The sequence below is a fragment of the Dipodomys spectabilis genome, unplaced genomic scaffold, assembly GCF_019054845.1.
Source record: "Dipodomys spectabilis isolate Male_0828 unplaced genomic scaffold, ASM1905484v1 ptg000007l, whole genome shotgun sequence".
NCBI classification, from domain to species: Eukaryota; Metazoa; Chordata; class Mammalia; order Rodentia; family Heteromyidae; genus Dipodomys; species Dipodomys spectabilis.
In genome coordinates, this window is record NW_024870684.1 from 2,621,662 (window position 1) to 2,636,228 (window position 14,567).

The window sequence follows — 14,567 nt, forward strand, 5'->3', positions numbered from 1 at the left end:
CTACTCTCCTTTTCCTGCTCACCTATGAGCCTGTCCATAATTAGTGAACACAACAGCTAGGCACGAGCCACAGACACTAGGTGGCATCAGCAACCAAGGTAGATAGGATCCCCGCCCCAGGCAGCCCCCACTTTTGAGGAGAGAACCAGATTTGAAATAAATGCAGCAATGGTACTCACAGATACTGGCTGAAATAAACTATCCACCTTGTGGGTGGGATGGGAGGGAAAAACTGGGAGAGAGGGAGGGAAGGGTGACAAATTCCAAAAGGAAATGTATTTTTTGCTTGACTTATGTAACTATGACCTCTCTGTTTTAAGCATTTTCAAATAGAAAAGAATAAAAAGATTGCAGATAACCTAAAAAAAAAAAAAGAAAGAAAAAGACCCATTGCAACAATGAGATGTAGAAGACACTATGTTGAAAAAAAGTAACTTTACCATTTAGGCAGGGGTGTGGAGAGGAGGGGAGGGGGGAGGGGGGTAGTTGTGGAGGTGGAGGGAAGGGATGGTAGGGGAAAAACAAAGGAGGAGGCAACAATGCTTAATAAGAAATGTACTCATTATCTTGCTCATGTAACTGTAACCCCTCTGTACAGTATTTTCACAATAAAAAAACATTTAAAAAAAAAACAACTGAGGCAAGTGTGGAAGTTTTCTGAGAGCTCCTGAGAAGAACCCATAGGGGCACGTGGGTGGTAAGGGGATGGGACAACCACCCAGGGGGAGGGGTGGCCCAGGGACCCCCAGCTGAGCCAGCTCCTCCTGCTGTGTGTCACAAGATCAGGGCTAGCCCACACCTGACAGACCACAGCACCAGCACCAGCCAGGAGAAGCACAGCTCCCACCTGGACAGCCTGGATGTCCAGAATAGGTCCAGGCTGTGCATTTCATAAGCTCCCTGGAAACATGGATGCAGCCCAAGATAAGGGCACCACAGAGTCGTGCACTGATGCAGCCTCTCTGTCTGAGTGGCCCAAGCCGGCCATGTCTGCTGTGCAGCCACCAGGCAGATCAGTGCCTAGCTAATGCTGGTCCCTCCTCCCCTATTTCTTCATTTTCAATGAGTTTTACATATCCTTTGGGACTGCAAGGTCACTTCCTCCAGACAGCCCTCTCTAGACACTTCCTCAGGACAGAGACATGTCTGTAGTCCCTCCCCCCCATCTTCACTCCCCTCCATGGCTATAGATAGGGTGGTTTCATCCATATGGCCACTAAAGAGGCCTCTGTGCTGGGGAGAGGTCACAGTTAGATGAGGAGGGAAGTTTGCAGCGGACTGTGGAGGCAGCACAGACAGCCTTGGCACCAGTGGTGCAGGACCGCAGCTGGGACCCAGAGCTGAGTGTGAATCCTGGCTCTACAATTAAACTCAGAGTGTCCAGACCACCATACCCTCCCTATTCCCAGTTTACTTATTGGTGAAATCGCTGCAATAGCTCCAATCTCACTAAAGACAAGTAAAGCTAAGTGAGATGGTAGCTTTGGCAAAGCTTCTGATCCATGGCACAAGGCACAGGAATGAGGCGCATGAAAAATGAGGGAGGGGGTAGTGCATGATTAGTTCCTTCCACCAGGCAACCACCCAACTGTGTCACCCAGATCCAAACTCCCCAAGGGCATGTTCCAGGTTGGCATTAGTGCTGGGTGGGTGGGAGTAGCAGGAGGAATGTGCCAGTCCAGGGCCCAGCTCTCACCCCAGGCTAGGATATTTCCATCTCCTCCTCCCCTCAATCCCCGTTCAGGGTGATGGCGGCCCAGGGAAGGGCACCTGGGGGATGGGCAGCAGCTGTGCGGTGTAGCGCTGTGACCTGAGGTGTCACCCCATGAGCCAGCAGCCTGGCTCTTTTTTGAGGTTGACCCCGGCAGTGAGGACCCTACCAGGCAGCAAAATCACAGATGTCCCTGGAGACATGGAGTGGCAATGGCGGGTACCTCATTGTACAGATGAGAAAGCCAGGATTGGGGGTTCTGAGTGTGAATGTGAAGACAGAGAGGAAGAGGAAGGGGAAAGAGAGAAGAGAATTGCGGAGGGGGTCCTTCTGGCACCAGGCCGTCTAGGCTGGCCTGCCCCACTCTGAAAGACAAGCAGAGTTATGGAGAGGAGGGCAGGGGAGCATGGCCCCCTCCAGATTCCATCCCTGGAGTCTGGCTCCCAAGCACCTCTGGTCATTCGTGCTTGTCCCTGGCCCCCACTTCTCCTCCTGCTTCCTGTCTGAGGATGCCAGCCCAGGGTGGGGATCAGTGGGCTGGGGCCCAGTGGTGAATGGCTACTTGCGCTACAGGAGATGGAGCTGTCACAGTGGCCTTGCACATTGGCTGCAGAGAGATCAGAGGCCTTGCCGGGGGATTTCCCTTCCTGCCTCACTGGCATTTCTTCTCCTTTCCCCAGGGTCATGTTTGCAGAGACCACGGGTTTGTTGTAGAAGAGACTGAAGGCCACTTCCTGTACACCTGTGTTTACAGCACTACAGGTAGAGTCTGCCCATCAGCCCCCATGTGCAGACCCAGGGCTGTTGCTGCTTTGTAGAGAAGCTGCTTGGCAGGCTGGTCCTTCTGAGAAAGCGGGGACTGACATGTCCTAGTGAGAGTGAGGGACACCTCCCCTCCTCCCAGAGCCCCAAGTTCTACCTGGGACCACCGTGCCTGCCCTCCCGAGGTTGGACTGGCACAGTGCTGGAGGAGCACCCTTACCATCAAGTCACGTGCTTCACGCTGGTCTCCATGACATCACAGGAGGCCAGGAGTGAACTGCTTCCTGGGGACCTAACCTTATGTTTATTTCTGTCAAAGAGAACCACTACCATTTTCGGAATGCAAAGTATTATTTTGTGATCATGATACATGTCATACTGTTTACATGTGATACTATGAAGGAGGATCCCACCACGCAGGTATAATCTCTACTTATTTTTCTGTTCACTTCTGCAATATGGATACTTTATGGAATCCCACTCTATGTCTGTGTGGAGCGAATTCAGCTGCAAGTGCTGTACCCTGAATCAAGAGAGGTGAATTTTCGCACGTAGGTAGAATACCTGAGGTGTCTGACTAGATCACTGGCTCAACAACATTAAATCTAGCATTGTTGGGATTCTTTTGCAATTTCCCTCAAGTTACAATATGGCTGAAATGACACCACATCTATTTTCAAGGGCCCTAAAGGCAATCACTTCTATATTTTTATTAGGGCATCAAAACATTTTTCTTTTTTTTAAATCACTCTTTATTGCACATTTACAATATACTTGACAATAGTCTAGTTAAGTGAATCATTAATTACAGTTTGGGCATGCATTACTCATTTAGATGACTAAAATCAGTTATTTTTTGTTTCTTCAAGTGATTCATCCTGAAATTGGGAAGGGTTAATATGGCTCTCTAAAGCATCTGCTGTGAGGGGTTAGTTTCATTTTCTTTGTTATTGTGTTGCTTATTACAATTAAAAATCTTGTACTGACCTATTTTTAAATCTGTACAAAAAGGATACTCAGTTTTTGATAGTAGTAAGGGACATAAGTAGAGATAATTGGAAACCTAAACAATACACCCTGCTAGATTAGTTCCCAGAGAACATCATTAATCTTTAATGCATCTCATTTGCCTAAGTAGTGATTGACTAGCTTATCAATAAAGATACTACCTACCCAGATTATCATCTCACTTTATACTTTCACTATTTTTAAGTGGAAGGAAAACTGCAGCCTTTTACAATCAAAGTATCAAAGTGACCTTGTAAAATAAGATTCCCAAATCCCAAACCAAGAAGTATAAAATTAATAGGTCACTGTTGCTAAATTCTGGATACATTAATTATTGAATAAAGTTTAGTTTGTTACATGAAAGACATTAATAAATAAATCCATTATTCCCAGGCTTTCCATAAATGCCAACAGTCATATAAATTGTTGCAAATAACAACATTATAAACACATTTTAAAAACACATTTTAAAAATGTGTAAGCAATTGTTATTTACAACATTTACGATTGTTCAATTGTAGTAAGATATGACAATTCCTAAAACGGAAAGAAAAAATAGCAAAGAAAGCAGAAAACAATGAATCCAATGACCCAATTCACTGAGTAAATATAGATGATCACCATATCCATGTCAAACCACCATCCACGGCTATCGTCCTCGAAGTGCTCATAGTCCATCCTGTGTGCACCATGTGGGAACTGCCTTCGTGTAACTGGAGCTGCACGTCTATGGAAATCCCCAAAAAGATGGAATCTTTTTTTGCAGCTTGGTAGGGGCCATTTTGCAGAGCTGGATTTCTGAAAGCTTTGTTTTGTTTTCAAATACTCCTTAGTAAAGAATGTTTTCGTGGCATTGTTCAGTTCTGTCTGGAAAAAGACTCTAGAAATAATTGTCCGACACAGTGGGCAGGGAGTATTTGCAGGATTGTCTTTGGCCAGAGTCCGGAGGCAGGGCTCACAGAAGATGTGGTGGCAAGGGTAACACATGTAAGGGTTGAAGTAAACATCCAGGCACACAGCACAGATGTAGCCATCCTTTTCTTCTGCATATTCATTGTCATCATCTGTACTCATCTCATTATTCAAGGTCTGCTTCTGTAGCCATCTTTCATGCCTCCGTTGCTTCCTTCTCAGACTCCTCCACTTGCTTCTTTCTCTTTTATTCAGCCTTTGGTTAATGGTGCCTAGTGAAAAACTGGCGGAATGCAGGAAGTCCAGAGGAGACAGCTGTTCTTCTTGCTCTGAGGCCTCCAGCATGCTCCTCCCAGTGGAGGGCAGATCCATCACAAAAGTCAGGTTGCTGGTATTAGTAGTGTGGTCAGAGTACACTGAAGAAGCTTCTAGTCCACACTGAAATTCTCCTCTTTGTGTCTGGGTCTCACGGGAAGCCACTGAAAACCTTTGAAGCAGCATATTAGGATCAAAACGGGATGGGTTCTGAAAAGAACAGCTATTTTTACTAGACTGTAAAGGCAGTCCTGAAAGGTCGCTGGGCTGTGTTTCATTTAGCCTGGGGTAAGCTGTAATCTTACTATGTATTTGGTACAAAGTAGGTGATAAAGTCCGTTTCTCACTGATGTTCAAATCTAAACTATGTGATTTCCTATGAAACGTTCTTGTGCATCTGCCAGTCACCAGCTGGGGAACAAAAAGCTGGTATTTGGGATCTGACGTTTTGAAGAGCAGTTTTTCATTCTTCATCTCAAAGTATGTGGCCCGTACCTCTAGGCAAAGTGCTTCTGTTAATCTTCCAAGACCATTATTATTTTGGGCCATATTTAAAAGCTTATGGTTTCTGGTTTTGGAGCTACCACCTGTCAGCAGCGTTTTCTTGTCACAACCTGACTGAACTCTGGGATGTGACATGGATATCAGCGATGGTCTCATTAGTCCGTCTGCCTGTGCTGGTTGATAATCAGTCCAGCTCTTAGAGAGATGGACAGCTGCAAGCTGGCCACAGGAACATTTTGGAGCGCTGACAAAATTAAAGCCCCCTAAGCGAGCCCTACAAAAAGGGCAATTCAGTTTTCCAACTGTCCACTGGGCTCTTTGTACCAGGCAGGTTATCCATTCTGGAAGGGCCTCTGCATTCATGTGCCACAGGTGACCGCTATGCTGGGCATCCAGTGACTGTCTCTCCTTAATCACCTGGTTCTCAAGATAATTCACGAAGCAACCAGAAGTTGCTATACAGTTTCTACATTTCCAACAACGAAGAATACTTCTTTCTTGTGGCTTATGTGTTTTAGTTGTAAATTCTTCACTTCTTTTCATCTGGTAATTATTCAGCATAAAGGAAGGCAATGTTGAGTCCGTCCTGATCACATTTCTCCATTTGTTCTTTCATTGTTCATTCATGCAACATTTATTGAATGTTAACTACATGCGGCGTCCGCGTCCCTCAGCCGCCCGCTCCGCGCCCTGGCCCTGCGTGCCCGGCCGCCGGGCTTGGAGGACCCACGCAGCAGCGGCGGCAGAGGAGGCAAAACATTTTTCAATAATAAATCCCAACATATTTCTTTTGAACTCTCATTTGCCGAAAGTATATATTAGGCTATCTCTAACAGGGGGGACGAAATACAGCAACAGAATTGTCATGATTAGCTATGGATTAGTCCTAATTTAGCAGCTGACAGGCACATGATGGTCCCCCACCCACCCCCTCCCCCCAAAAAAAAACAAAGAAGAAGAGAATTAGCAGTAGCTGGGTACTGGCTCTAGTCTTTCACAATGTTTTTTCCCTAATTATATATTACTAAAATTGTCCGTTTCAAGAAATCTTAGACCCATCATTCACTTCACAAGGATTTACTGAGTACATTCTGCTTTGGACACTTAATTAGGCACCAAGTCCTCGCCTCTAAGCAGCTTACTTAGTTTCTGAAACTGGAGATAGAAATTCATCAAGGAAACTCAGAAAGAACCATATAAATACAATTCTACTCCAAGCTCAATAGAGTGAGCAAGTGGGAGGGGACTTGGTTCACACAGCAAGAGGACAATTGGATGGTGGTGCACTCTCCCCTGCAGAGCTGGGGTGCAGCTGTTTAGCCAATCCCCTATCTCTGGGCATTATCAATGCCCAGCCAGCACTCTTCTATCAGTGCATCTTGGCACATATGTAAGACTACCTCCTTTGCATAAATTCCAGGGTAGCTTAGCCACTCCTATATGTGGAACTGTGACTGAAGGGGAAGCTCCTGGCTTAGGCAGGGCCACACTGCTGGGGTGCTCCAGTGTCCACCAAGAGACCTTCCAACAGGGAAGCCAGGGCCCCCTTCCTTACTCCCCCATCTGTCTCCAGCATGGCCCCTCTTCAGCCTTGGCTACTATTTGTCCTCAGGTTGTTATTGGGGAAGTTGGTTGCTGTTTTCACTTGCATTCCTTTGTTCCTGAGGTGGATGCTATTTCTATTTGCTTTAACAGGTCTTTCCCTCCTTTCCAGTCCTGTCTTTCTGGTGTCTGTAGTGTGTGTGTGTGTGTGTGTGTGTGTCTGTCTGACTCTGTGTCTATGTGTCTATGTCTGTGTATCTGTGTGTCTGTGTCTGTTCTTTGGGGTGTGTGTGGAGTGTCTATCTGTTCTGTGCTGTGTGTGCGTGTGTGTGTGTGTGCGTGTGTGTGTGTTGTGGCATGGATTTTTCCCGTAAGGCTGGTGCTCTACCATTTGAGCTACACTTTCACTTCCTCCTGTCTGATTCTTGGCACTCTCTCATCGTAGCCTCTGTTTCATGTATTAGATAGAGCCTCCTTCTTCTGTGGAAACTAGAATTGTACCCCGGTCCACGCAGCCCACTGGGGTTGCCACGGAGCAGCACTCAGAGTCCTGCCCCTCTCCCTCCCCCCATGCCTACTCCCCTCTGTTGGCAGAGGTCCTCACTCATGGAGGTGGGCAGTGGTTTGCCCTTCCTGTCCCTCAGGCCCACTCCCCAGGCAGGTGGCATCCTCCAAAGCCTCCTGGGCTCAGCCCTGACCCCAGGGCCTCCAGGGGAGGGAGAATTCCAGTCAGGGATGGGTCACAGGGGGTCACTGACCAAGCACAGTCTTAGGAAATCTTTGGGAGCTAGAACGGAGGAAGGAACAGACAGTGGATGAAATCTGCCTCTTCCCAGCCCTGCTGGCTAGAGTGACCCTTGCCGCCCATTTGCCCTCTGTCCCAGGCTACCCTGCTCTGGGTGACAGGGAGGATGCTCAGATAGCTTAGAGCTGGGAACACTTGCAGCTGTGGGGCCGGTTACCCACTCCAGGGCTTCCCATTTCCAGGCCATTTGTCCCTCACTTGCTGTCATCCTAGGTTGAAACTGAACTGGGCATTTTCTGGCTCCCTGGGGGAGTCTCATGACAGCTGCTCAGCAGGGTCTACCAAACCATATTTGGGAAATATTGGCAACTCCATGCATGGATGCTGACCCAAGGCCATACTGGCTTGTGGGCTCTGGATTTGGTCTACACAGCTTCAGCTCAGCAATGATGAGGATAATGATGACTGCGGTTCACTGGGGCTGGCTGGGCACTGCCCTCAGGCTACACACTCAACACATATATCCTGTCTGATCTTCACAGCATGAACATCTTATATGTATGAATTCTTTTCTTTTCTTTTCTTTTTTTTTGCCAGTCCTAGGATTTAAACTCTGGGTCTGGGCACTATCTCTGAGCTTGTTTTTTGCTCAAGGCTAGCATTCTACCACTTGAGCCACAGCTCTACTTCTGGCTTTTTCTGAGTATTTTATTCGAGATACAAAGTCTCATGGATTTTCCTGCCCAGGCTAGTTTCAAACCACAATCCTCAGATCTCTGCTGCCTCAGTAGTTAAGATTAATTCTTATCTACTTTATGGCTAAGAACATCCAAGCCAGACACAGTCTGCATTCTTATCTACTCGGGTGGGAAAGATGGAGGAATCACACACTGTTCTAAGCCAACCCAGGCATGAAAGTTTATGAGACTCCATCTCAACCATCGGCTGAACATAGTGGTACATTCCTATTGTTGTACAGTGAGAAGACAGAGAAGCCACATTTTGAGAGGTCAAATTTGGAGTACCAGTGGTCTGCAGATGGACTTCTGTCTTAGAGTTTGCAGCCCAGTGAATACACTTAACACTGTTAGAAAACTGAACCATGACAGCAGGAAAGGAAAGAAAGAGCAGAAAAACAATACCAACAAACCATAGCAGTTCCAATGGAGAGCTGAAGTGGGAGGAGGGCCAGGAGACTAGAGGCATGACATAATTGTGCCTGAGCTGGGCCAGCCTAAATAGAGCCAGGGTCAGGAGGCAGGATCACAGGAAACTTGAGAGTCTCCCCAGTTCAAGGCACAAGACTGAGAGGTACAGTAGCCTATCAACCAGGTCCCCACCACTGCCTCTAGGAATTCAGGCATGCCTTTCACCTGGGAGGTGGGACTTCCCCTTCCTCAACCATGAAGACAAGATGGTGCCAGTTAAACCCCATTCTCAAGCCACCACATGGCCAACATGGCACCAGTTAGACTTAGCCTCCCCATTTCACTATTATTCCAGCTAAGCGGGGAGCACAATGGTTGGGTGTGATGGCATACTTGTCATTCCCTAGGCACCAATAGGAAGATAGCAGCTTAGGCCAATCCAGACATCATAAGGTCAGACCCCATCTCAAACATAAGTTAGATAGGGCTGGGAAGTTGGCCTGGCTGGGAAGTTGCCTCAGTGGTAGAGTGCTTGCCTCGCATCCATGAGGCCCTGGGTTCAATTCCTCAGTCCTGCATAAGCAGAAAAAAAGCCAAAAGTGGCACTGTGGCTCAAGTGGTAGAGCACTAGCCTTGAGTTGAAGAGCTGAGGGACAGTGCCCAGGCCCAGTGTTCAGCCCCCATGACCAACAAAACAAAAAACAAATAAAAAAACACCCTTAGATAACAGGGGGCTGGTGGTCTAGTATGGTGAGGGAACAGAGAAGCCACATTTTAAGGGGTCAAATTTTGGAGTCTTTATTAAAAGGCCAGAGACTGCAAGATAGAGTCCTGACCAGCAGCCAGTGAATACACATAACACTGTTAGGAAGTTGAGCCATGAAGGCCAAAGTGGAAGAATAAACAAAAACAATATTAACACCAATTCAGCACCTGCCTTCAGGGATTCAGGTATGCCTATCACCTGGGCGGCAGGAGCTTCGCTTTCTCCGACCATGAAGACAAGATGTCAGACTCTACCATCTACCATGTGGCCAAACTGGTGCCAGCCAGACCAAATCTCCCCACTTCATTGGCATGGCTCAAGTGTCTGCCTTGCAAATACTGAGTTAAAGAACCTCAGAACTGCCAAAAATTAATTAAGTGCCAGGGAAGCTAAGTCTCTTGGCCACAGGCTCAGAGGTAGCCAGGATGAACACCCCATCCTGAACCCAGGGCTGCTTTTCCAAAGCCAGCTCCTGCCCCCTGGACTGGGGGTCCTTGTACCCACGCTTACCACCTTGAGAGTGGGCGCTGGTTGTTTGGTTCTGTTCAGTCCATGCCATCATGGACCACTTCCTGCTTTGCTAAGTATGGGAATAGGAGGGAGTCCACAGAGATGAGTCCTCCAATGCTCTCCCAGTCCCCACACAGGCAGCCTGGGAAGAAGGCTCAGAGCAGTTGCACACAGAAGGGCTGGAAGACAAACGGACTGGCATGAGTCCTGCCTGGGAGGGGGGCCAGTCCAGGCCCCAGGGAGTGGGGGGAGAATTTGAGCCAGGCTTTGAGGGATGGAGTGGCAGTGGTGAGGGGTGAAGGAAAAAGGGCATCAAGGAGAAGGGGACAACTGAGCAGAGGCAGGGCAGTGTGAAGGTTGGGGCTCCAGCCATGGTGTGGAGAAATAGTGGGTGAGTCAGCCATGGAACCGTGGTGGAGCAGGCAAAGGGGGGCGGGGGATTGGGGCCACGATAAGGACCGAACTCTCTCCCCTTCCTGGTTGCAGGATGAGTGCTCCCACTGCTCCAATGATGGTTCAGTCACACTGTTAGGTCTGCCTGGGGAAAATGGCCCCTTCCCTTTGTTCTCTGCCCACGCACACGGGCCACTTCCATAGAAGTCCTTACCCAGCATCTGTAGCCCAGGTAACTGGTACACATGGGGACAGTGGGTGGTCCCCCAGGCTCTGCGGTCACTTCCTTTTCCTCTGAGGTCACATCTTCATCTGCCCTTCACTATGGCCACACTTCCCCTCCCTGCCCTCCCCACTATATAATGAATCTTCATGATTAATTCCTCAATTCCTCTCTCTGCACACTTACATCTGGTGCAGCTCTCTACACACTACATTTCATGAGGGCCAGCAGTTTGCTCTCCTCCCAATAAGCTTTTATTCTACCTGAACCATGTGGCAGTCTCCTTCCAGAGAACCTTACAATGGTTACAAGGTTCTCCCATGTCCTGGCTGCTTCCCTTCTAAGCCAATTCCAGCTTCCAGAACCCGCCCTCAACCCCTGAGCCCAAATCCCAGGTGCTTGTCACCCCTCTGCCTGGGTTCTGAGGGTGGCAGAGTGAGACCGTGACAAAGCAGAGATAGTGGCAGAAATGGGGGCCTGCCCTGTTCGAGTATTTTAGACTTTGCCAGAAAAACAACACAGACATCCAGGTACAGAGAACAAAGAAAGGTTTATTACCGGGAAAGGGGCCAGCAAGGCCCCTTCTCACAAGGGAGAAGTGAGAAGCAGCACCGGCTATTGTCTGAAGTGACCTATATAACCTAGGAGGTTTAGAGGGGCTAGGAGGTGGAGACCCTTGCCACACCACCTCCTGCGGAGTCTGTGTGAGAGATCACGTTTAGACAAAGAGCTTCAAGGAAGCATGCCTGCAGGAAGGAGGTGTTGGTTCAAGACTTCGCATACACTTGGCTGCACCTTTATAGCCTCTACCGTTATTCTTACTATATTCTTCTTGGCTGTACATTCATTGCCTTTATTCTTGTTTTGGCTATTTTTCTATTTTTTGGGGGGGAGGGTCCGGTCATGGGGCCTGAACTCTGGGCCTGGGTGCTGTCCCTCAGCTCTTCAGCTCAAGGCTAGCACTCTACCACTTGAGCCACAGCGCCACTTCCGGCTTTTTTCTTTTTGCTTATGTGGTGCTGAGGAATCGAACCCAGGGCCTCATGCATGCAAGGCAAGCGCTCTACCACTGAGTCACCTTCCCAGCCCAGCTATTTTTCTATTGATCCACGAACAGAGCATGTTGTATCTTTCCAGTCCAATAGAGACGGCTTCTCTAAATAATAAAGACTAGGACCAAAGATTAAATGTGGGCAATGCCCCAATCAATCTATCATCTGATGTGACGCTGCCTCCAGAAACTCCTATAACTTCACAAGCAGTTTTGCGGCTCATGCATAGTAAATATAGAAACTTAAAATTTCCAGATATGTTACAACAGATAGAATTAATGAATTAAACTAAGTTAGAAAGAGTTATCCCAGCAGTTCAGAGACTTCTAAAAAAAGGGACCTCTGATTATAAAAGGAAAAGAAAGATTCCCCCAACAGTTATGATTAAGTTTAGTCCAGCTTATGTTATAGGGAATAGATGATGTTTTCCCACAAAATATAAAGTTAGTAACATCACATTTCCTGAACTGACCAATGAACCATTGCCTTATCCAGGAGCTTATAAAGATGGAAATACCTGGATTAACACAAAAGGAAAAAGAGTATTTTGGAACTCATTAGATTTTATACAAAGATTAGGTAGATCTAGATCATTATGGTGTTTAATTATTTAAACAACAATTAGAAATTTATGTGAACAAATACTGGGATTAAAATCATAGGAAATGAAGAATGCCTGACTTAACCTGAAAGTGGTTTTTAGGATGGTTTCAAAGGGGCTTGAAAATATATGGAAAAAATAAAAAGAGTACAATATAAGTACAGCCCTGTCTTAGGTTTAATTATTAAACATAAAAAGGCTGAATAGATGACGCATTCTATTAAACAATATGCTAGACTTGTTTCTCACCACTTAGCTTAAACAGTTGGTGGGATAGTCATCAATTTTCATGTAATGCATCAATGCTTTGCTTTTTAAAAAGTTGATTACGTGCTTAAATAAACAAAGAACCTATGTCGCAATCACACACTGTATAAAAATGTTAATTCTCCTCAATAAAGATACACTCAGATGCAACTTTTTTGAGTCTGTGTCTGTTTGTCACTTCGCTGACTCCTTGCCCACCTATCTCGAGATCCCTGTCCCGTTGGTCCCAGTGCTCCGGCCGAGCTGGTCCGTCGCAGATCCTGGTGTGGATATGTGGGCCAGGGGCTTCATCATGGCGGAATAGGATTTATGGCTGCTGCCCAAATAGTAGATAAGGGGCCCTGCCGCTGCCCAGACCTGAAAGTCACTCTAAAGGGCTCTTGTCTTATATGGTGGTAGCTGCCCCAGAGAAGTGCCATCCTGAGGTAAAGGGGGTTGGAGGCTGCTTATTTACTGCCTATACTAAATGGGCCTAGTGTTGCCTAAGAAAGGAGCTTGCTAAGCTGTGGAGAGGGGAAGGAGTGGACTAAGCTATGGGAAGGGAGCTCATTGGAATAACATTCTCAACTCTTTGGTTTAATCATTGAATGAGGGAAGGGGCACCAGGTCAGGATTATGGACGAAGGTCGTTTCTTCTGGAGCTGCTTCCTACAGAGAGGGGGCGAAGTAGTTAGCAGGGATGCTCAACCAGGTACCCTCCCAGGAGCATTTGATTGATGGACTGATTGATGACAAGTCTTTTCCCCAAAAGGATGTTCTGCATGCACCTGAGCAGGCAAGGCATGATCAAAATAAGGTAAGAAATTTCAGTTAGGGGACTCAAGATAGGTATGAGCCAGGGAGTAAGCTGCCCGAATAGGTCCCCCTTTATTTTGTTGGATATTTTTTTCAAGTTCCTTGAGACGCTTGATTTGTTCCTTAATGGCATAGCTGTTATCAGTTAAGTTAAAATAGCATACTTTTTTACCTCCTGGCACCCTTGATGGTGAAGTAAGAGTAGGTAGTTGATGGTAGCATGAGTGTCAAGGATAGCCTGACTATGTTCCTGCTGTTCTTTTTTTGTTTTTTTTTTTTTTTGTCGGTCGTGAGGCTTGAACTCTGGGCCTGAACTCTGTCCCTCAGCTCTTCAGCTCAAGGCTAGCATTCTACCACTTCAGCTACAGCATCACTTCCGATTTCCTAGTGGTTTATTGGAGATAAGGGTCTCACAGACTTTCCTGCCAGGACTGGCTTTGAACTTTGATCCTCAGATCTCAGCCTACTGAGTAGCTAGGATTACAGGCGTGAGCCACTGGCGCCCGGCGTTCCTGCTGTTCTTGATTTAGCAGTACAATGGCAGGGACAGGGAGACCCTTGGGATAGGGCTGGTTTTTCTCTGCCAGAAGGGCTGGGATAGAGGCACTTGTCTGTCTGAGGCCTACCTCCAAAGGTAGGTCATTCCATGCAGCTGTCCTACACCATCACACCACCCACAGTCATGCTATCATACCATCACACTGTCACACCACATACCATCATACCATACACTGTCACACTGTACACTGCCACATGACATACCATCACACCACACACCTTTATACTGTCAGACTGTCATATCATCATACTGTCACATCATATACTAGCACCACCACACAATCCTACCACCATACCATCACATTGTATGCTGTCATGCCACACACCCTCATATATCACACCGTCACACCACACAGTTATACCACGTACCATCACACTGCCACAAAGTATACCATCACACTATACACTGTAACATCACACTTAGTCATACCATTACACCACCACACTACATGCTGGCATACTACACGCCATCCTATCATCACACCACATGGTCACATCATAGCATCATCACACCAAACACCATCATACCACACTCTACACTGTCATGTCACATACCATCACATCACACACCATCATACCACACCATACATCACATACCATAATACTACATACCATCACAGTGTATACCATCACACCATCATACCATACACCCTCACAATGAAGACATCACATCACCAAAACATCAACACTATACTATTACATCATACACCATCACAACACCACACCATCACAATGTACACCATCACTCCAGCAAA

At 47.0% G+C, this 14,567-nt stretch overlaps 1 protein-coding gene across 1 annotated transcript; it reads right to left on the reverse strand.

The window, feature by feature from the left end:
* Window positions 1-3,971: 3,971 nt before the first annotated feature.
* On the reverse strand, window positions 3,972-5,755 carry LOC122124564 (E3 ubiquitin-protein ligase RNF180-like). Its single transcript, XM_042699214.1, has one exon. It carries the CDS (start codon window positions 5,753-5,755, stop codon window positions 4,019-4,021), a length of 1,737 nt encoding a protein of 578 aa, XP_042555148.1. The 3' UTR covers window positions 3,972-4,018.
* Window positions 5,756-14,567: the final 8,812 nt, after the last annotated feature.

Coding starts and splice junctions, on each gene's coding strand:
- LOC122124564 (XM_042699214.1), bottom strand. CDS start 5,755: ATGAAAAGAAGTGAAGAATTTACAACTAAAACACATAAGCCACAAGAA.